Source organism: Polypterus senegalus, chromosome 9 (assembly GCF_016835505.1).
Source record: "Polypterus senegalus isolate Bchr_013 chromosome 9, ASM1683550v1, whole genome shotgun sequence".
Lineage (NCBI taxonomy): Eukaryota > Metazoa > Chordata > Cladistia > Polypteriformes > Polypteridae > Polypterus > Polypterus senegalus.
This window is the reverse complement of record NC_053162.1, coordinates 110,749,202-110,773,686: the sequence shown is the minus strand read 5'-3', so window position 1 is coordinate 110,773,686 and position 24,485 is coordinate 110,749,202. Positions and strand designations below refer to the sequence as shown.

The 24,485-nt window shown below is 39.4% G+C and overlaps 1 protein-coding gene across 1 annotated transcript in view; it reads right to left on the bottom strand.

Annotated features, from left to right (window-relative positions):
* cep89 (centrosomal protein 89) overlaps window positions 1-24,485 on the bottom strand; it is a 440,613-nt gene that overhangs the window by 185,999 nt on the left and 230,129 nt on the right. The window contains exons 12-13 of the mRNA XM_039762400.1: window positions 2,129-2,309; window positions 669-836 (exon numbers count right to left, since the gene is read on the bottom strand). Of these exons, the coding sequence (XP_039618334.1) occupies window positions 669-836; window positions 2,129-2,309 (349 nt within the window). The remainder of the gene's footprint in view (window positions 1-668; window positions 837-2,128; window positions 2,310-24,485) is intronic.

Sequence of the window (24,485 nt, the reverse complement as noted above, 5' to 3'; positions counted from 1 at the left end):
ATTGTGAGAAGAGATAAACAAGAATTCTGTCTCTGAATGGTGCATTAATCAAAGGGAATCTACCAAAATTAAGGTCTAAATTAAAATGTATAGAAAGAAAATTTAGAATGTGGAGATTGTTTGCTAAAAGGGGAGAAGGCTCCCTAACAAAGGATTTATTGCAGCATTGCCATCAACAACAAACAGATGCTCATTGTCAGAGAATTTAAACAGGTGACTGCTGTGTCTAGTAAAGAAGGAAGGACTACACAACTTACAACTGTAAACTGAGACAAATTAAAATTTATTGCATCCTAGCTCCATTTGCAAACAATAAAATTAACATACCTTATCATCTCCTATACATCTTCCTCATATACAGGCTATGTCTAAGACCGCACTGTAACCGCACTTTTCAGAGGAAAAAGGCACAACTCAATACTTGTCATCTGTGGCCAGCAAAATGTACTTCCTGAATAAAAGCCATGTCAATACAGTGCTGATCAAGAAGGTCCAATATGCACGTGTTCAGTTGACTAAAATCAAAGTTGTGATGTTAAATTATATTAAGTTTAACCATAGTCAGTGTTAGAAAATTAGTAGACAAAACAGACAGTAAGACAACAGCAAAGAGAAAAACTGGCATATGCTGGTGCAGTGACTGCTGAATTCTAAAATATAAATTGCACCTGTATTTTTTCTGCGATATTTCCAGCTCAGCTTCAAGACTCTTATTATCTGCAGTGAGCGTTGTATTCTCTAAAAGCAAGGTCTGCTTGTCCACTTGTAGTGCAGCAATTCTGTCCAGAGAATTTTCAAATTCAGCCTGTTTTCTTGTTACTTCATCTTGCCTGTGTCTTTCAATAAAATAAGAAAAACTGCTTAACGGTTATATTTCATATTTTTTAATGTTTTATTCACCAGTTCCATGCAAACTTTTGGACAACCCTGCATACAATACATATGCTGTTGACAGTAAAAATAATAAGTATAAGTTTGAGAGCCAACAAATTGAAAAATTGATTTTTTATTACATTGGTAATGTACACTTATGAATTATTTAATGAAATTAACAAATGTAAAAATGGGGCATGTGCAAACATTTGGGCAGTCAACTAAGTCAGTATTTAATAAAACTCCCTTTGGCAATAATTACAACTTTCAAATGTCCTTAAATTCTTATTTTAGAAATTTTTCTCAATTCCTCCTCCTCCGCCTGTTTATGTCGGATAAGCGAGACTCTATTGTATCATCTACTTGAATAACAGAGTTACTTTTAATTAAAAAGCCTGTGAAAGCAATTTCTGTTTTTGCTGTGCTATGCAATAGCTGGTACTGATATCAAATGCAAAAATTCTGGAATAATGACATCCCCAGTTATACTTAAATCTTATTAACTAAGCTAATGAATCACATTGTTCAGATAATAGTGCTCATGTTCTTGTCTCTTATCTACCTATTACTTTTTCTGTTTTAAACAACTGGATAAGATATGTATGTATTCATTTTTTTCATACTATTTGTCTAAGACATGCCCATCCACAATGTTCTGGAAAGAACAGATGCACAAAACAACAAAAGGACTAACAGATTATACACTAGGTCATTAAAGAACTTGTAGCCAGTACTTTCCATCATCCATAGAGGTGTGACATTCAATAATGATTCTTAGGTAATTCCTTGTATCATAGTTGTTACAACTCACAGTTATAGAACTCCATTTAAGGTGTTTATTCTAATACATGCCATTTACTATGTGTTCCTACTGATTCTAGAATTGCAGTTGCACAGTGTTTGATGGGTTGTGCCTCAACAAACTCTCCAACATTTGTACAACTCTTTGTCATGTAGTATAATTTCTTGCATTGCCTACCATGCATTTTGAATTCATTATGAAGGGCACAATAATTTTCTTATTTATTCTGAATTCATAATAATTACTTAGTCATAAATCACCATTTTCATGCTTTCTTGCTTTGTAAATACCATGTTTTTGAGGAAATGATTTTATATTGTAATGTATTTATTGTTTAACATTATGCAAAAAAATAAACATGACAACACAGATTTCTATCATAAATAAACAATGTTAAATTTTGAAGCCAATAAATTTCCATTTTCACATACAGTGTAGGATATCATACAATACCTTCTGTGTTCATTTACTACAGAAATGTGATCTTCCATTCTAACCATGTTCTGAAGGGCAGATTTCACATTCTTATACTTATATTTAAATGATTCTAATTGCTTCTGGGATTCGACCAATTCCTCTTGCAGATGTTGCTTCTCTGCTTCCAGAATCATCAACTGTTTACTTAGTTTAGACACTGTAAAATAAGAGGCATTATTTGAAAATTAAAATTCCATACTTTCTTAATCAAAAAAATGTATCATCAGTTGTAAAAAAAGTCACAACTTCTTAAACCACAAATGGGGAAAAATACCATTTTAAATGTATAGTACAAGATAAAAACAGCACAGCAACCTTATACTTGTTGGCAACATGGACTGTTATGATAATATACAATGTGAAAAATATACCATAAATTAAAATAATTCTATTTAACAACCACTCCTAATGTAAATGTGTTAATAGGACGATCCAGGTGTGAGCATAAGAGATATTCGCTTTTTAAATTTCAGGACTAAAAAGGTTAGACCAGGGGTTATCAACTTCAGGAATGAAAATGTTTTGAAGTACGACCACTTTTTCATTCTTAATTTATTGCACTCTTATTAGGCAAAGAGAGAATTTTATTTACCCTACCCTCCAATTAAAATAGTTTTTGATAAAGTATTTTTTGTGTATATGTACAGTGGGTGCAGAAAGTATTCAGACCCCCTTCAATTTTTCACTCTTTGTTATATTGCAGCCATTTGCTAAAATCATTTAAATTAATTTTTTCCCTCATTAATGTACACACAGCACCCCATATTGACAGACAAAAATGAATTTTTGAAATTGTTGCAGATTTATTAAAAAAGAAAAACTGAAATATCACATGGTCCTAAGTATTCAGACCCTTTGCTCAGTATTTAGTAGAAGCACCCTTTTTTTGCTAATACAGCCATGAGTCTTCTTGGGAAAGATGCAACAAGTTTTCACACCTGGATTTGGGGATCCTCTGCCATTCCTCCTTGCAGATCCTCTCCAGTTCTGTCAGGTTGGATGGTAAACGTTGGTGGACAGCCATTTTTAGGTCTCTCCAGAGATGCTCAATTGGGTTTAAGTCAGGGCTCTGGCTGGGCCATTCAAGAACAGTCACAGAGTTGTTGTGAAGCCACTCCTTCGTTATTTTAGCTGTATGCTTAGGGTCATTGTCTTGTTGGAAGGTAAACCTTCGGCCCAGTCTGAGGTCCTTAGCACTCTGGAGAAGGTTTTTGTCCAGAATATCCCTAAAGTTCTATCTTGGTCTCATCAGACCAGAGAATCTTATTTCTCACCATCTCAGAGTCCTTCAGGTGTCTTTTAGCAAACTCCAAGATAGAACTTTTTGGCCTTAATTCTAAGCGGTATGTGTGGAGACAACCTTGCACTGCTCATCACTTGTCCAATACAGTCCCCACAGTGAAGCATGGCGGTAGCAGCATCATGCTGTGGGGGTGTTTTTCAGCTGCAGGGACAGGACGACTGGTTGCAATCGAGGGAAAGATGAATGTGGCCAAGTACAGGGATATCCTGGACAATAACCTTCTCCAGAGTGCTAAGGACCTCAGACTGGGCCGAAGGTTTACCTTCCAACAAGACAATGACCCTAAGCACACAGCTAAAATAACGAAGGAGTGGCTTCACAACAACTCTGTGACTGTTCTTGAACGGCCCAGCCAGAGCCCTGACTTAAACCCAATTGAGCATCTCTGGAGAGACCTAAAAATGGCGGTCCACCAACGTTTACCATCCAACCTGACAGAACTGGAGAGAATCTGCAAGGAGGAATGGCAGAGGATCCCCAAATTCAGGTGTGAAAAACTTGTTGCATCTTTCCCAAGAAGACTCATGGTTGAATTAGCTCAAAAGGGTGCTTCTACTAAATACTGAGCAAAGGGTCTGAATACTTAGGACCATGCAATATTTCAGTTTTTCTTTTTTAATAAATCTACAACAATTTCAAAAATTCTTTTTTGTCTGTCAATATGGGGTGCTGTGTGTACATTAATGAGGGAAAAAATTAATTTAAATGATTTTAGCAAATGGCTGAAAAATAGGTTATAAATGTTATTAAGTCAGTCTTAAGGATGAGCTTGTTTCAGTGCACAGAAAGTCTTTATGTTGGGTTCCAGTTTTAATAACCTTCAGTGCAGATGATGTGCTTCTCAGTTGCATTTCAAGTTCTAAGCTGCAGAAATTAAATTAATGAGGAGTCATTTTTAATAGCACACTATTCTTGAATAAGCAGAAACACATTTAGAATCTTGTAGTAACAAAACACAAAAGAAAACTTAACCAGTCTTTTCATTACTGTCTTCTCAGACTTCATTATTCATTATTCATCTTCTTAGTGCAGCTGTTTAGAGAGGAGCTGGGTCACCACATTTAAGACTGAGCAGAAAGACAAAAGCACAGTAGGCAAGAAAAACAATCAAAGCATTATTGAGAGAGACATTTCTTATTTCTTTGAGATATGAGAGTTGAGCATTTTGGAAGTTGATATGCAGATCCTGCAACTTTCCGAGTACTGCTCGCAAGAAAGTGTTTTCTTTGAAACTAAACCCGGTCTAAAAAAGCTAAAGCATATAGTTTTTCACCCCATACACCACACTGTGTTCACCCTATTCCTGCATTTAACCGAGTTAACAAAATTTTTAATACAAATGGGCTTGAATGGGGAATTCTCTTGATCAACAGCAAATATATGAAAGCATCCATACAATTACACATGGGCAATGACATCTAATACTGCAAAACAATTACACAGTTTGTAACTGACCACAACTTATCAGACACCTGGAGATTTCTAAACCCAAACTCAAAAGCATATAACTTCTACTCACCAGTGCATCATTGCTACATGAGAATTGATTATTTCTTTGTAGATAACAATTTCTTGCCTATGATCAAATCTTGTAAGTACAATGCTATTGTTATTTCTGACTATGCCCTTTTGATTTTGGAGCTAAAATCTTTATGCCCCACATACTCATCTCGCAGATAGCATCTTAATCTACTTTTATTAGCAGACGAGAACTGTACAGAATTTATAACCAAATGAATCAATATTTGTTTAGAGACAAATACTGTACATCCTCAGAGGTTTCCATAGGAATACCCTGGGACACCCTGAAGGCCTTCTTAAGAAGGCAGATTATTTCATATCTTTCCCACAGAAATAAATTGGAAACCAAGATGTTATCAGAGCTAACCAGCAAAATTACTAGACCATGCCAGGTGTCCAAGTGAGGCACTTCATAAGAAAAGGCAGGCTCTGCATTCAGAACTCATCTTCTTAACAACTAAAGAAACTGAACAACTCATTTTTAAATCAAGACATCATTATTATGAACACGACGAGAAAAGCTAAAAGATCTTAGCTAAACAAGTCCACAAGCAAGAAGTTTGCAATGCAATCCCAGCAATCACCAACACAGAGACAAAATCAATAACCATAAAAATATAATGCACACATTTAGAGACTACTATAAATCCTTATATTCTACTGAGTTTAAAGAAGACAAGACACGATCTAATGCATTTCTGGATGCATAACAGATACGACAAACAGTTACTCTTAGTGCAGAATTACTAGATCCTATAAACTCACTTCAGAGTGGGAAAGCAGCAGACCCTGATGGCTACCCTGCCAAATTGTATAAGAAATTCTCAACTCAGCTAGCTCCCCTTTATTAGCAACATTTACAGAAGCTACAGACAATAAAATTCTATATCAAACTTTTCCCTAAGCATTAATTACCATCTTTCCTAAACAAAATAAGGACTTATTACAATGTGCATTATACAGACTAATTTCACTTCTGAATAATGATGTCAAGATACTCACCAAAGTCCTCACTAGAAGGATGGAGAAAGTGCTGCCTACAGTAATATCACAATATCAAACAAGATTTATTAAAGGCAGACACTTAGCTTCCAATCTTCGTCTCCTATTTAATGTAATATATTCACCCACAAAGTCAAACACCCCAGAGACATTATTATCGTTGGATGCAGAAAAAACATTTGATACAGTTGAATGGACCAACCTCTTCACTACATTAGAGAAATTTGTGTTTGCCCTGAACATTTGTGCATGAATCAAACAACTGTATATCAATCCAGAAGCTTCAGTTTGTATTAACAACATTAATTCAGACTACTTTAAACTAGACTGTGGTACCAGACAAGGATGCCACTTGTTACCACTGCTTTTTGCAATCACCATTGAGCCACTGCCAGTACACTGTTGAAATGCTTATAAGATAAAGGGGATTATCAGAGAAGGACTTGAACAGAAAATTTCTCTATATGCAGATGATAAGGTACTGTATATATCAGATCCACAAAATACTGTGCCAGCAGTCCTAACAACACTAACAGAATTTAAAAAGATTTCTGGTCTTTAATAAATTAATTTGAATAAAAGTGTGCTCTTTCCAGTGAATTCTCAAGCACAAAATATTAGATTGGACACCTTTCCTTTTATCATCACAGATCAGTTTAAATACCTAGGGGTAAACATCACAAGTAAAATAAAGCTCTTTATCAACAAAAAATTGCCATCTGTATGGAAAAAATTAAGCTAGACTAGCAAAGATGGTCAACTTTTCATCTCACTTTAGCTGGAAGAATTAACATTGTTAAGAAGAATATCCTTCCTAAGCTTCTTTTTTTATTTCAAAACATTCCAATATACATCAATAAATCATTTTTTAGGAAATTAGATTTAACCATAACCTCTTTTAATTGGAATTCAAAACATCCACGTATACAAAGTGCGACCCCACAAAGACCTAAGGCGGAAGGCGGCATGGATCTACCTAACTTTCAGTTCTATTACTGGGAAGCAAATATACATGCTATAAAAACTTGTACATGGACACAAATAGATGAACGTATATAAGCTTGGTTCACAATAGAAATAAAACTGTGCAGTACAGGCAGTCCCAATGTTACGTACAAGATAGGAACTGTAGGTTTGTACTTAAGTTGAATTTGTATGTAAGTCGGAATGGGTATATTATTTTAATAAATGCTATTGTTGACCGACTGTAACCAAGTGCTCTGCCAATGAATGATGGAGTTTCACCTCTCTCTGACCCTTTTATTATTTCTACTTTATTTTCAATAGTGATGGTTTTTCTTTTCTTTACTGTATCACCAGAACTTGCATCAGATTTGTGTTTCAGAGACATTCTTGAAGGGTGAAGACAAAAGGTTAAGATAAGCTCTTCTGTACAGCACCGTATATGCTATCACAGCAGAAATGCACCCATCGTCAACACGTCTGATGTACTGACAAGAGACAACTTCCTGCTATGGGCTTAACAGTACAAGCAGGCTTGCTATTGAGAATGAATGGGGCGGTTCACCACCCGCCCACCACACAGTCACCTCCACTACAGTATCCTGCCTGCAGCGCCCGCCCACCGAGAACGAACACGGTGCAGCCAAAGGCGGGTATTGAATTGCCCACCACCACCCCCCTTGAACAGGCAGCCACCCGAGACACACTACAAAGCTACCCCCTGCCAACTGCGTCACCGCTTGCTGCATCACTAGCCACCCACTGGGAACAAACGGGGCAGCCGTGTGTAGTGGTCGAGCAGTGAAATGCCCCCCTCTGCTCCATTTAGCCTGTGTCCAGTCAGGAGCAGTAACTGCCGTGGCGTGGTGGGTGGACAGCAAACTGCCCCATCAAGCCTCCGTCCTGCCACCACTTGCACCATCCCCAGGCTGAAGATGATGGAGCGGCAGTTACTGAGGCGCATGCGTCGCAGCTGCAGCCCCGTTTGTAAGTCGTAGGTTGGATGTCCATAACTTGGGGACTACCTGTACTTCTTTATATTCCTTGCTTTGCACAACAATAAATACAAGTTATTGCCAATATTTTAACAACCCAATTGTGCTTCTCTCACTCAGAACATGAAACCAATGTAGGAAGTATTTTAAGATAGAGAAGCTTTTATCTGTGGCACTCCTGCATGAAAACCACCTTTTTCCATCCTCTCAAACGTATACAGTTTTTAATGTCTGGAAAACATTCGGGATTAAATCACTTAGAGATCTGTACATAGACAACGTCTTTGCAACCTACAAAGAATTACACTCCAAATTTAAATTTCCAGCAACACATTTCCTTCACCACCTTCAAATTAGAAACACTGTTAAACAGAACCTGCCCAATTTTCCTCACCTCCCAAAAACCTCTATGATAGAAAAAATATCGATCAAGCGTGAGGACTCAGAAAGCATTTCCATAATACATAAAACCATTTTACAGTCCCTCCCTTTCAAAGATCCAATAGTACAATGGGAAAAAGATCTCTCACATCTCAGTAAAGGAGTGGAAGGTAACAATGGACAGAATTCAACTCAAAATTATATATCGAGTGTATCTGTCTCATTTAAAATTGTCAAAAATGTTTCCAGGTGAAGATCCAACCTGCGAACGGTGCAATCAAGTTCCGCCCTCACTGGCCCACATGTTTTGGGCGTGCACCAAATTAACATCATTCTGGACCAAAATCTTTAAATGCCTTTCAGGCAGCCTTGGTGTCACAATCCCTCCTAATACACTAACAGCTGTGTCTGCTGTACTTCCAGATGGGTTTAAAGTGGAGAAGGACAAACAAACTGTAATTGCCTTTACTACACTATTGGCACTTAGACTTATCTTGCTCAACTGGAAGAATCCTAATTCTCCTATTCTAAGTCAGTGCATAACTGATATTATATACTATTTGAAACTGGAAAAAATCTAATTTGCACTTAGAGGATCTGTACAAAACTTTTTCAAAACCTGACAGGATCTAAAAAATAACATTTTAGAATAAGTATTTAAATTGAGAAAGTTCTCTCCCATTTTTTACTCCATTTATCTTTATTCCATTATTAATTTCTCTATTTACTTATTTATACTAGCTTAAAGTTTTATTCTGCTGGCCTAGCTCTCTTTCTCAGGGGTGGGGGTTGATTTGTTTCAAACAATTTTTTTTAAGCTCAAGTTATTTGTATTGAATGATATTTAATTTTAATAAAATCAACAACAAAAAAATCCAAATAGTTTTGCTTGCAGTAAGGAGACCTGGGCTTGCTTCCCAGGTCCTACCTGCTTGGAGTTTGCATGTTCTCCTCGTGTCTGTGTGGGTTTCCTCCCACAGTCCAATGACATGCAGGTTAGGTGCATTGGCGATCCTAAATTATTCCTAGTGTGTGCTTGCCCTCTGGTGGGTTGGCGCCCTGCCCGGGGATTTGCTCCTGCCTTGCGCCCTGTGTTGGCTAGGATTGGCTCCAGCAACAACAACATTTATTTAGCACATTTTCATACCAAAAAAAAAAAGACAACTGTGACCATGTGTTATGATATAGTGGGTTGGACAATGACCGAATGACTGACATTTTGCTCCATTAAGTGTCCAATCATACGCTGACAGCATCATAAACATATGTATTGTTGCTAAAATATTATTAAACACACTAATGCTAATTAGGCTAATAGAATGCTAGGCTATATACAGTATCATAATTGGTGGAAGTCTAAGCCAAGTGAAGTTATGTTTAAGGTACTGTTGATGCAGCACCTAGAGTACAACATACAATTAGGCTTCCACATTGAAAAAAGACATAGTAGCATTAGAGAAAGTACAGAGAAGAGTAACTAGGCTGACTAAGAGGTGTGAGTAGTTATATGCATGCGGCAACTGTCAAAATGTCAATCAAATTTGATAGATGACCGGAAGACCCACCCCTTTCCTCTGACGTCATTAATGTGACCCTTCTTTAAACTTGCCCCTACACCCCTTCCTGTTTTTTCCTCACGAAACGGTTAAGATCCGTTTGAAGGATGTCTGTCCCTTCTTTGAACCTTCCCCCAGCCACCTGTTTGTCCCCAGGCCCAGGAAACTGTCAAGAGCAGACTTGATGGATGGGAGCCCCCTCTTTGACCCCGGCCCCCCTTTTCCGAAGACAAGTTCAGACACGTCCGGGCAAGTTTCTATCCAGACCCTGCCGGACCAAGCTACATGTCCCTGGCATGAAGGCCCTGCCTAGGATCCCTCTGGTCAGGCAGTCCCTGAGGGTGGGGACACCACATGTTGGTTGGCCCCTTCACTTCCAGGCACACTTCTTCCGAGGACATACACAGACACACATGCTCCTACCTATATCGCTTTGGGTAAGTCCACATGTATCTATCTATTATTTAAAATATATATCTAACCTTTGATTTATCTAAATGAAAACATCCTTTTTTCAATATCCCTGAAAATACTTTCACAGAAACATCCAGTTGTTGAATTTTCCATCCCGCAGAAAGCAATGTGCCGGTTCTCTCTATACAGCAGAATACATGGGCTCTAAAAAGCTGACCTGCTATTAGCAACACCTGCACTCATTCTCTCTCTCTACACAGTTGACGCATGAGAGCAGACAGCCTCTGTGCTGAAAAAAGCTGGCAGGCACGCGGCTGAGAGATGTCCCAGGGGCCAAAGCTCAAAGCGTACATGCAGTCAAGGTCGTGTAGTTCGAAATACATGCTGACCGGATCTCTCTATCTACACAGAGGATCTCGGAGCAGACAACCACCTCCCTGCCTGCCTGCCTGCCTCCCTCCCTCGCCCTGCACGGGTCTATAGCAGGAAGTTGCAAACTGTATGAACCCGGGAGCTCTGCTGACAGACAGCGTCCGACACAGGCCAGGAAACTGCAGGCCGTCAGCCCCCCACCCCCTGCTGTGTTCTGCGAGCGCATGCTTGTCATACAACCCCCGGAACAGGAGTGTGCAGATCCTGTGTCCGGGAGAACAAGTTATGTGTGTAACTTTTAAACTTAAGGGAATTAAAAATCACCCACACAGTTAAATAATAGGCAACAGGGACCTTTTAAAGAACGTTTGAGATGTTTTAAAATGTAGCCTCGGATGTATATTTGTATATCTTAAAGAAGCCCTGTTCCATCCATTACCTCCCATTTTAAATAATCAGCTGCCCCTAAGAAAACACATTGCGAAAGCATGGCGAATAGTTTTCTAAAAGTTAGAATTGTATTCAGATAATCCCAGAGTGAACGGAGCACAAATATTTACCAGAATCGGGATTCAAACCCATGCTGGCATTTGTCCCTTGGATCTTAAAGCCAACGCCTTAAACAGATTGGACCTCTGGGGATACAGAAATGTGCTATAAAACACTCTTTGGCAAAACCTTTGGGAGCGATTCACAGCTCATTTCTTTTGCTGACCTTTAACCTCATGTCAGATCATCCGGTATACAGTGTGAAAGCGCTCTTACAGAGAGGCATGCAGCTATTTAAAGAAATCAATGGGTTACAAAGGTGACTTTTAAAAATATTGAACTTTTCAACGTCCGGCTAAAGTCACGGACAACGGACAATACACGGATGTCCGATTAAAATGATTGTCAAACATCTGCTATCACAAATCACCGTAAAAACTTCCAAAATACCGCTCTTTTCAGAATATAAATAAGTGTTCAGACCGGGCCATTATTCAGCAGACCGTTAATACTGAAAGAGGACAATCTCGTTGGGAAGATCCAGGATCACGGTAAATCCTATTCATGATTATTATATATGACAAATGAGTATGTTTTAAAAAACGGATGGCTGAATCCTTATATTTTATCCTCAATATGACTATTTCCAAGTGCGTGCGTGAGCGCTCTTGTGTGTAGGAGCGTGAGCGCGCAAGCGTATTAAATAAGATGCAGCATTTATTTCTATCTGCATGTACGACGATTAATGTACAAATTCATAGGACTGAAGCAAACAATATTAGTTTTTCATACCAAAACAGGCTTTACAATCAAGTAGTTTTTGTCTCGCCGTCTGAAAATTCAAACAGAGCCTCTTCTGTGAGAATATTCAGGCATGGTTTAAAAGCGCAGGCCGGTTATGTATCAGCTCTGGCGTAATAAGAGTATATGTATTCTGAACTACGTACAGAAGGGACCGTTTGTGAAATGCCTACTCTTTCGCATATTAAGGATAAAATATAAGGATTCAGCCATCCGTTTTTTTAAAACATACTCCTTACGATATAATAATCATGAATAGGATTTACCGTGATCCTGGATCTTCCCGACGAGATTGTCCTCTTTCAGTATTAACGGTCTGCTGAGTAATGGCCCGGTCTGAACACTTATTTATATTCTGAAAAGAGCGGTATTTTGGAAGTTTTTACGGTGATTTGTGATAGCAGATGTTTGACAATCATTTTAATCGGATATCCGTGTATTGTCTGTTGTCCGTGACTTTAGCCGGACGTCGAAAAGTTCAATATTTTTAAAAGTCACCTTTGTAACCCGTTGATTTATTTAAATAGTTGCATGCCTCTCTGTAAGAGTGCTTTCACACTGTATACCGGATGATCTGACATGAGGTTAAAGGTCAGCAAAAGAAATGAGCTGTGAATCGCTCCCAAAGGTTTTGCCAAAGCGTGTTTTATAGCACATTTCTGTATCCCCAGAGGTCCAATCTGTTTAAGGCTTTGGCTTTAAGATCCAAGGGACAAATGCCAGCGTGGGTTCGAATCCCGGTTCTGGTAAATATTTGTGCTCCGTTCACTCTAGGATTATCTGAATACAATTCTAACTTTTAGAAAACTATTTGCCATGCTTTCGCAATGTGTTTTCTTAGGGGCAGCTGATTATTTAAAATGGGAGGTAATGGATGGAACAGGGTTTTTTTAAGATATACAAAATATACATCCGAGGCTACATTTTAAGACATCTCAAACGTTCTTTAAAATGTCCCTGTTGCCTATTATTTAACTGTGTGGGTGATTTTTAATTCCCTTAACTTTAAAAGTTACACACATAACTTGTTCTCCCGGACACAGGATCTGCACACTCCTGTTCTGGGGGTTGTATGACAAGCATGCGCTCGCAGAACACAGCAGGGGATGGGGGGCTGGCGGCCTGCAGTTTCCTGGCCTGTGTCGGACACTGTCTGTCAGCGGAGCTCCGGGGTTCATACAGTTTGCAACTTCCTGCTATAGACCCGTGCAGGGCGAGGGAGGGAGGCAGGCAGGCAGGGAGGTGGTTGTCTGCTCCGAGATTCTCTGTGTAGATAGAGAGATCCGGTCAGCATGTATTTCGAACTACACGACCTTGCCTGCGTGTACGCTTAGAGCTTTGGCCCCTGGGGCATCTCGCATCCGCGTGCCTGCCAGCTTTTTTCAGCACAGAGGCTGTCTGCTCTCATGCGTCAACTATGTAGAGAGAGAAAATGAGTGCAGGTGTTGCTAATAGCAGGTCAGCTTTTTAGAGCCCATGTATTCTGCTGTATAGAGAGAACCGGCACATTGCTTTCTGCGGGAAACCCTTCTTTCTGTGAAATGGAAAATTCAATAACTGGACGTTTCTGTGAAAGGATTTTCAGGGATATTGAAAAAAGGATGTTTTGATTTAGATAAATCAAAGGTTAGATAGATATTTTAAATAATAGATAGATACATGTGGACTTACCCAAAGCGATATAGGTAGGAGCATGTGTGTCTGTGTATGTCCTCGGAAGAAGTGTGCCTGGAAGTGAAGGGGCCAACCAACATGTGGTGTCCCCACCCTCAGGGACTGCCTGACCAGAGGGATCCTAGGCAGGGCCTTCATGCCAGGGACATGTAGCTTGGTCCGGCAGGGTCTGGATAGAAACTTGCCTGGACGTGTCTGAACTTGGCTTCGGAAAAGGGGTGCTGGGGTCAAAGAGGGGGCTCCCATTAATCAAGTCTGCTCTTGACAGTTTCCTGGGCCTGGGACAAACAGGTGGGTGGGGGCAGGTTCAAAGAAGGGACAGACATCCTTCAAACGGGTCTTAACCGTTTCCTGGGGAAAAAAAAGGATGGGTGGGTGTGGGTTCAAGGAAGGACCAGACATCCTGCAATCAGATCTTCACCGTTTCCTGAGGAAAAAACAGGAAGGGGTGTGGGGGCAAGTTCAAAGAAGGGTCACATTAATGACGGTCATCCATCAAATTTGATTGACATTTTGACAGTTGCCGCATGCATATAACTACTGGTGTGACCTATAAAGAAAGATTGAAGGGGCTGAACCTTTTCAGTTTAAACAAAAGGATATTAAGAGATGACAAGATCAAAGTTTAAAGATTATGGCAGAAATTAACACAGTGTATTTTTGTTAACTTTGAATCATTATTTATTGTGTGTCTGTGTTATTTCTGTTTGTTTATTATTAATTATGTCCTGATCACTTAAAATTGTTTATTTTTCTATCCTCCATTAACTACCCTGAAGCTTACGAAAAAACTTGTAATCCCTTAAATTCCTTTGCACATCTCCATTAGCATCTTTTGTTTGGTAAATGTGTCGCTCAGCACAAGCACCAAGCAGGCCTGCTATCCCAGTGCCGTAGTCAATTTGGGGAAAAAGTTCTTCCACCTAAAGTCTTGTATATCTCTGTGTGAGATGTCTGGAGTTGTATTGGGTAAATAATATAATGTTATTTAGAACACATGCATTTCATGTGTGTACCGTGTCTACAATGATCTATGTAAATGTAGGATGACAGAAAATGCAAGAAATGTTGAACACATACCTAAAACAAACTTTTTTCATGTTACAGTACTAATCACAAAATTATGACATGAAGTGTACAATGTGTGGAGACTGAAGTCCAAATATCAAATAAACACTTTCACAAAAGGTACACGTATACCAAAACAAGTGCACTTCTATTCAAAACTATAATGATAATAATACATTTAATTTATTCATAGGTGCCTTTCTAAACACTCAAGGACACCGAACAATAGATAAAGCACATATTATAAACATAACTAAAAATACAAAATTTAAAATCAGACATAGCAATTGTAGTCTTAAACAAATGAGTATTAAGTTTAGATTTGAAAAGTGAGAATGAATCAATGTTTCTAAGCTCGGAAAGTAATGAGTTCCAGAGCTGGGGAGCAGTGCAACTGAATGCTCTGCTCCCCATGGAAAGGGACAGGCAAGTGGATGGAGAAAGAGGATCTAAGGGTGCAGGAGGGAATGGCAACAAGGAGGATGTTGGACAGATATGGAGGTCTAAGGGTGCAGGAGGGAATGGCAACAAGGAGGATGTTGGACAGATATGGAGTGGCAAGGTTGTGGATAGTCTTAAAAGTTGATAGAACATTTTGAATTCAGTGCGAAACTTAACTGGAAGCCAGTAAAGCTGCTGCAAGATGGGACTGATATGGTGAATAGTGAATAGAGGGGGTTCTAGTAATGATGCGGGCAGCTGAATTCTGGACCAGTTGAAGCTTATAAAGAGATTTGCGAGAAAGACCAAAAAAAAAAAAAAAAAAAAAAAGGGGAATTGCAATAATCCAGATGAGAAGTGACAAGGCTATGAACAAGGATAGCAGTGCTGTGGGGAGTGAGGGTGAGGCAAATATGATTAATGTTACACAGGTAGAAATATGCAGACTGGGATATATTATTGATGTAGGACTGAAAAGATAGAGTACTATCAAGGATGGCACCCAGACTCTTAACCTGTGGGGAAGGGGAGACAGAGGAATTATCAATAACAAATGAAAAATGATCAGTTTTGGATAATGTTGATTTTGTACCAATGAGGAGAACCTCAGTTTTGTCACTATTTAATTTAACACTAGAAATACCTGAGCCTACGAAAAATCCCGTAGATCCATCCCACCTTAAATCGCTTCTCACCTCTCTGTAAGTTTGCAAACCTCTAGGACTAGCAGTTAGTTTGAAGGAGAAATTAGAGTCAGGTTTTTTCAATCAATGGGATGACAATCAGGTATGAGTGGGCACTGTGTTATTTAACGAACAGGGATCTATCAAAGTCTGCTCTTCACAACACGTTTGTGGAAGTGTAGCATGGCATAAACAAAGGAGATTTCTGAGGACCTCAGAAAAAGTTGTTGATACTCATCAGGCTGGAAAAGGTTACAAAACCATCTCTAAAGAGTTTGGACTCCACCAATCCACAGTCAGACAGACTGTGTACAAATGTAGTAAAAATCAAGACTATTGTTACCCTTCCCAGGAGTGGTCGACCAACAAAGATCACTCCAAGAGCAAGGCGTGTAATAGTCGGCAAGGTCACAAAGGACCCCAGGGTAACTTGTAAGCAACTGAAGACCTCTCTCACATTGGCTAATGTTCATGTTCACAAGTCCACCATCAGGAGAACACTGAACAACAATGGTATGCATGGCAGGGTTGCAAGGAGAAAGCCACTGCACTCCAAAAAAAACTTGCTGATCGTCTGCAGTTTGCTAAAGATCACGCAGACAAACCAGAAGGCTATTGGAAGAATGTTTTGTGGACGGATGAGACCAAAATAGAACTTTTTGGTTTAAATGAAAAGCTTTGTTTTGAAAAAGGAAAACACTGCATTCCAGCATAAGAACCTTATCCCATCTGTGAAACAGGGTGGTGGTAGTATCATGGTTTGGGCCTGTTTTGCTGCATCTGGGCCAGGACGGCTTGCATTCATTGATGGAACAATGAATTCTGAATTATATCAGAGAATTCTAAAGGAAAATGTCAGGACATCTGTCCATGAACTGAATCTAAAGAGAAGGTGGGTCATGCAGCAAGATAACGACCCTGAGCACACAAGTTGTTCTACTAAAGAATGGTTAAAGAAGAATGTTTTGGAATGGCCATTCAAAGTCCTGACCTTAATCCAATCAAAATGTTGTGGAAGGACCTGAAACGAGCAGTTAATGTGAGGAAACCCACCAACATCCCAGAAATGAAGCTGTTCTGTACGGAGGAATGGGCTAAAATTCCTCCAAGCCGGTGTGCAGGAATGATCAAAAGCTACCGGAAAAGTTTAGCTGCAGTTATTACTGCAAAGGGGGGGTCACACCAGATACTGAAAGCAAAGGTTCACATACTTTTGCCACTCACATACGTTGTAATATTCAATCATTTTCCTTAATATTTTTGTCTATTTCTTTAACTGGTTACTCTTTATCTACTTTAAGGACATGTGTGAAAATCTGATGATGTTTTAGGTCATATTTATGCAGAAATATTGGCAATTCTAAAGGGTTCACAAACTTTCATGCACAACTGCATATCGTTATTTGGAACACTTGCATTTCACGTGTGTTCCGTGTCTACAACGATCTATGTCAACACATCGTTAAAACAGAAATGTTTTTTATGTTTTAGTAAAAATTGACAAAATGTAGACATGAAGTGTATAATGTGTGAAGCCTGAATTCCAAATATCAAAGAAACACTTTCACAAAAGGTACAAATATAACAGAAGAAATGCGCTTCTATTTAAGAGTATAACTGGAAAAAAACCACCCGCGTTAGGGTGTGATATTGACACGCATTTGCTACGATGGCTTCGGTGGTGAAACGGTACCAACTGTTGACTAGTAATCAAGACTACACGGGTTCTATCCCGGATGGGTCAATTTTGAGAAGTGAGCTGCATGTATTGTAAAACATACATTTCATTCCAGTCTGCAACAGCTGGTGTAATTTATGATAGTTCTAAAGGTTAGCTTTGTTTTTTTTTTTTATTCAGTTTTATTCTCTCAGCCGTGTTCACGACCCCAACCCCAACATCCCCCCCGCATTTGACACTGCTGTTTTCACATAGATGCGCTATAACAGAGGTCAACTAGGATCATGATGACGGCTGTACATCCGAGCAAGAATGCACTTTTGCCATCGCTGTACTTTGTATATGTACATGGGAAGCTCTGCACTCTACTTGTGACTTTACGCTGTAGGAATTAAGTAAATAAATAAGGGTAAATAACATTCTATCTGGCTCTTACATACAAAGTACAGCGATGGCAGCTTCCACCTGCAGCCATAGACTCTTCAGTGCGCAAGTGACTCTACACGCTAGTGTTTAGATCTGGATCGTGTATATGCCCCCAAAAAAAGTCTAACTGCTTTCTCGTATCATTACTTGAGTACTAAAGTGTCAGCAGGCACTTTTCGTGGCATTACAAGTATTTTTTGAGCAAGCCCTCTGCACTCTACTTGTGACTTTACGCTGTAGGAAGTAAGTAAATAAATCAAGGTAAATAACATTCAATCTAGCTCTTATGTAAGTAACATATAAATGTTAATGTTTTGGGCACATGCACTATCCTTAGTATGTAAGAGCCAGATCGAATGTTCTGTGTTATAAAAACCTCTGTTATAGTGCGTCTATGTGAAAACAGCAGTGTCAAATGCAGGAGGGTTGGTTGGGATTGTGAACGCGGCTGAGAGAATAAAACTGAATAAAAAAAAAACAAAGCTAACCTTTACAAGTATCATAAATTACACTGGCTGTTTGAGACTGGAATGAAATGTTATGTTTTTGTTCTGAAATAGTAAGAATACGTGCAGCTCACTTCTCAAAATTGACTCGTCTGGGATCGAACCCGTGAAGTTTTGATTACCAGTCAACAGTTGATACCGTTGCGCCACCGAAGCGATCGTAGCAAATGCGTGTCAATGTCCCACCCTAACACGGGTTCTTTTTCTGCAGTTATATTCTTGAATAGAAGTGCACTTGTTCCGTTATATTTGTACCTTTTGTGAAAGTGTTCCTTTGATATTTGGAATTCAGGCTTCACACATTATACACTTCATGTCTACATTTTGTCTATTATTACTAAAACATGAAAAATCTTTCTGTTTTAACGATGTGTTTACATAGATCGTTGTAGACACGAAACACATATGAAATGCAAGTGTTCCAAATAACGATATAGTATTTATAAAAGGTGTCATTTTGCTTGACTTCTCACTCTATACAACTCTAAGCAACTGACACGCAGGTAAACAGACTTGAGCTGAGAGAATTGTGCGGGGTGGGTGGATGTGATAGCAGGCTGCTTGCTGTTTACTGCTTATCCACACATTTACAGGACAAAAGACGCTGACGGAGAGGTGAGAATCGATTTAAGGAGGGATGGATCTACGAGTTTTTTCGTAGTCTCTGGTAATTCTAGTGTTAAGAATATTACGAAATTATTTTGGGTTGCGACCAGAGTTTTGGAACAAATTACGGTCGTGACCAGAGGTTCCACTGTAGTGTGAAACCAGTTCTTCAGGAATGGATAAATTATGAATATCCATAAGGGCAGCTGTGCGCAACCTACGGCCGTGGGCAAGGACTTTGGCGGCCGTGGACGTGTATATAAAAGTGTACGTAATGGCGGCCGTGCAGGTGTAGGGTCTCTGGACTCCAGTGACGGCTCTGATTGACAGCAAAGAAGTAAAGCCTGACCAAATTCCTACCGTCCGTTTTTCGGGCACTTTAGACGGGCTGTTGCAGGAATTCGCTAACCGTTTTCAAGATTTCGAAAAGATTTCAGCAACAATAAGACTCGTTGCTTCTCCTCATCTGGTGGAGACAGAGAGTGCACCGTTACATCTACAAATGGAGCTAGTAGAGTTGAAGAACAATGAGCAGCTTGTGAAAAAGTTTACGGAAGAAAGCGACCTGCTGGATACGTGGAAATCAGCAGTAGAATACCCACAACTACGAGAACTGGCCAGGAACATTCTCGTTCTTTTCGGAAGCACTTATTTGTGCGAAGCAGCGTTTTCCAGAATGAAATATCTGAAAAGCAGGTACCGGTTTTTTGTCCTATATGACGTTTCGTAGACATTTTTTTACATATGTAGACCAGTAAATTGAATATTGTCAGATATATCATACTCTGTTTTAATGTGTAATCTGTAAATTTTTACATAAATCATAAAACATTATTAAGTTTACTTGGACTTACTGGCGGCCGTTATTAAAGTAAAAAGTCTGTAGTGCGGCCGTTATTAAAGTAAAAAGTCTGTAGTGCGGCCGTCAATAGCGGAAAGGTTGTGCATGCCTGCATAAGGGAATCAATACTAGAGGAAAGAAAATTAAAGTTAATCTATACTAATAAACGGCAAAGCCCTCACTGACTCACTCACTCACTCACTGACTGACTGACTGACTCATCACTAATTCTCCAACTTCCCGTGTAGGTAGAAGGCTGAAATTTGGTAGGGTTATCCCTTACAGCTTCCTTACAAAAGCTGGGCAGGTTTTTATATCGAAATTCTACGCGTAATGGTCATAACTGGAAGCTGTTTTTCTCCATTTACTGTAATGGAGATGAGCTTGAAATCCGTGGGGGCGGAGTTTCGTGTGACATCATCACGCCTTCCACGTAATCACGCAGTACGTAGAAAACCAGGAAGAGGCCCAAAAAGCGCTGAAGAAAACATGCAGGCTGAAATTTGGCAGGCTTATTCCTTACAGTTTACTTACAAAAGTTAAGCAGGTTTCATTTCGAAATTCTACACGTAACGGTCAACAACGTCCGCCATATTGAACGTTCTTATTCATGGCCCCATCTTCACGAAATTTGGTAGGCGGCTTCCTTGTGCTAACCGAAACCAATGTACTTACTTATTTCGGTGGTATGACGCCACTGTCAGCCACCATATTGAACTTTCCAACGTCACTAATTCTCCAACTTCCCGTATAGATAGAAGGCTGAAATTTTGTACTTATTTCGGTGGTACGACACCACTGTCGGCCGCCATATTGAACTTTCCAACATCACTAATTCTCCAACTTCCCGTGTAGGTAGAAGGCTGAAATTTGGCAGGCTCATTCCTTACAGCTTACTTACAAAAGTTAAGCAGGTTTCATTTCGAAATTCTATGCATAATGTTCATAACGGTCAACAACGTCCGCCATGTTGAACTTTCTTATTTATGGCCCCATCTTCTTGAAATTTGGTAGGCGGCTTTCCTGAACTAACCAAAACCAATGTACGTACTTGTTTCGGTGGTATGATGCCACTGTCAGCCGCCATATCGAACTTTTCAACAGTCTTTGTTACTTATGGGCCCATCTTCAAGAAATTTGGTACACGGGTTCCCAACGCTAACTGAATCCTACTTACGTACATATATACATCAATAGCCTGCACCTCGGTCACCGTGTGAGGTGGCGTTGGGTCCCCCATCCCAACGCCTTCCACGTTGTTGGCTGCCTGCCTATATAAGGCCGTCCATCGCTCCGGTCTCTACATTCCCTTCCTTGCTTCGCCACAGGATTCACGTCTCCCTACTGATAACTACAGCCTTTTTGTTTAATCCACGGCTTCTCCGCTGTTTTATTGTTTGTTTATTACAATTATAGTTATTGTGTAGGTATTTTAGACTTACTTTACATTGCTCAGGTACCCATTTCCTTTATCGTTCCAACCCCCATTACCATGTCTATCGAGATGATCACTATCAATCAAAGAACTGTCACTTACCGAGTAGTTTCCATGCCCGGAGATGGCACCTACCTTTTCCATTCTCTTTGTTACATATTGCACGGCCATATCAGGCTCACTCTTGATATCCTGAGGAAGATTCTGTCTTATGTATTGAATGACTGGGAAGGGTTCGAGGTGTGGACTGATGACGGTACAGGAGATAATTATACTACACAGGAGCACTATAAGAGTGAAATGCTTAAGCCCTTCACCTATAGTTCTGCATGTGAGTTGATGGCTGCCGCTGAATTGTTCGGTTGTCGCTTTCAAGTGTACCGAAATGGCCAAATATTTTACACCTTTCGAAACCGCCAATGCCTCTTAAACATCTTAGATTGACAGGTGACGATTTCAGTAGTGGACACTTTGATGTTTATGAATGTTTAAACTCTCAAAAGCTGGATGTGAAGTTATCAATGAAACAGGTTGTATACTTACAACGCTTGACAGATGCTGGATGTCTCTTCAACACAAGTCCTACAAATACTGTCGTAATTGAAACAAACCATGAAACTCACACCGATTATGACAGCAGCAATCCAAGCTGTGAGATTTGAGACAAGATTACTGTTCACATGGCCAACTGTAAGTTGCATGCTCAAGAGTAAGCTCAGCGCACAGCTTGGTCATGTTACAACCGGAGGGCCAAACTGACAACATGGTATACAAAGAGATCCTTAACAAATAATTATTGGTATATTTTCCCTCAGTTTAAAAAGGTTTAATTTTCTTCTTAATAAAAATTTTAATGCAGTACTTTGCCGCTGCGAAGCAAGGGTATTTTGCTATATGTATATATATATATATATATATATATATATATATATATATATATATATATGTAGACTCAAACCCATTATGACAGCAGCAATCCAAGCTGTGAGAAAACAGTAAAAAGGAGGCGTGTCAGATGTCGTGGCACATTTTCTGATGCAGCTAGACAAAAACAACTTCGTGACGCTGCCGCCAAATACACAAAACAATTACTTTGACAATCATGTTACATTATTTTTAAAATGTTTCCTTTTCTTTTTCATAACTTCTTTAACACACGACATCGCAATGAAGCGCGGGAATTTTGCCATATATATATATGACAGCAACACTCATAACAGTGACAAAACAATTACTGTACATTGACAATCATGTTACGTTATTTTTAAAATGTTTCCTTTTCTTTTTCTTTCCTTCATTAACATGCTACTTCTCCGCTGCGAAGCGTGGGTATTTTGCTAGTATTCTTTATATTACGGAAAGACATGAGATGGGGAAGTTCAGTATTGGAAAGAGCAAGTTTAACACTGAATAAAATAAGAAAATGATCAGTTATGGGGATTTCATCCGTAGTACAATCAAGGTGTGCAACTCCACAACAGCAAATCAAGTCAAAGATCTGTCCTTTAGAGTGGGTGGGAACAAGGCAGGATATAAAGTCTCTAGTAATAGGAAAATTGATATTATCCATATGTATTTTGAAATCCCCCAGAAGTATTATGTTTGATGAAACAGTAGATAAGTGCGTATTTTAAGAAAATTTACCTGCAGTGTATGTGAATGGGATGCGCTACTTCCCAGTGAGAAGTGTGAAAAGCGGCAGAAGTTGAACATCTCCTCTCAACATCTCAACTGACATTTCCCAGACTTTACACATTACTCTCATTTTCGTCAAAGGAAAGAGATTGGTATCTTCTGAAATGCATCAACTAAAGCAATTGGGGCAGTTATCTTAAAGTTACAGATGTCAAAGGACAAACTGAAGTTGGTTTCATCTTTCGTAAGACAAAACTAGCTCCAAAACCGTAACTTACCATTCCAAGGCTAGAGCTCTGTGCAGCTGTCCTTGCAGTCAAGATAGCAGAGATGATTTCTGAAGAACTGGACACCAAAGTGGATGACACTAGGTTTTTCACAGACAGCAAAGTAGTGCTTGGCTACATATTTATTGAAACATGAAGGTTCTACGTTTATGCCCATAACTGAATCCAGCACATTGAGCATCTAAACCAAATCAATGGAATTATATTCCCACTCATCTAAACCAAGCTGGGCCTGTTTTCCTAATGGATGCAAGACAGAATCAGCTACAGATAGAGGTATTTGATCTCACTGACCCTGCATCTGATGTAGAATATGTCCAGAGGTAACTGCGTGTGTCTCACAAACATCATGCAATCAGCATGGCATCACTTTGTAGGGCTATTGTCCATGTCTCACACATTGCTCATAACTTTACACAAGCAACCATGAATAATGCTTGTCATGACTGAAATTTCTGCAACAAATCTTTTGGCAAGGAACAGTCTGACCAAGCCAAAGCTTGTATTCTAATCAATGTCCAAGTTAAAGCCTATACAGAAGTAATGAATTATGTAAAGTCATGAAAAAAATTAACAAAAAAAGTGCTCTAATTAGACTTTATCCATTTGTCAATTCACAAGGTCAACTTCGGATTGGAGGCAGGTTGACGACAGTACACCTCTCATCAGATGAAATACACCCAGTGATTATACCTGGTAAGCACCATGCTGTCAGACTGCTTATTAGACAATACCATGAACAGGTGCAGCATCAGGGCAGGCATTTTACTGAAGGGACTGTAAGAGCAGCTAATTTCTGGGCTGTTGTTGGGGGGGGAAGTAAGCCACTGGCAGCAATTCACAATTGTATGACCTGTCATAAGCTAGGGGAAAAAAGAGAACAACAAAAGATGTCAGATGCTACACATGGCCTAAGTACAAATCCTCTATTTAATAATTCACACAAAAAACATATGGTGGCTACCTAAATAGAAAACATTGGACAGTAATATCAGAATCACTTTTATTCACCAGTACTTAATGTACAGGAATTGGACTTGGTAGATTTGGAACTGCTTTTAACAGAAAACAGCATTACAAACAAATAACATAAATAGCTTAAGTTAAAAAGAAAAACTTCATACAAGTTTGCAGAATAGTACAATTATAAAGGAGATATACAAATGATGTGCAAGTAAAAGTGTGAGTGTGTAAGCACATGCACAAACATACATGTTGTCACACATGTGGGCATAGGAGGCAGCTAAAGAGATCAA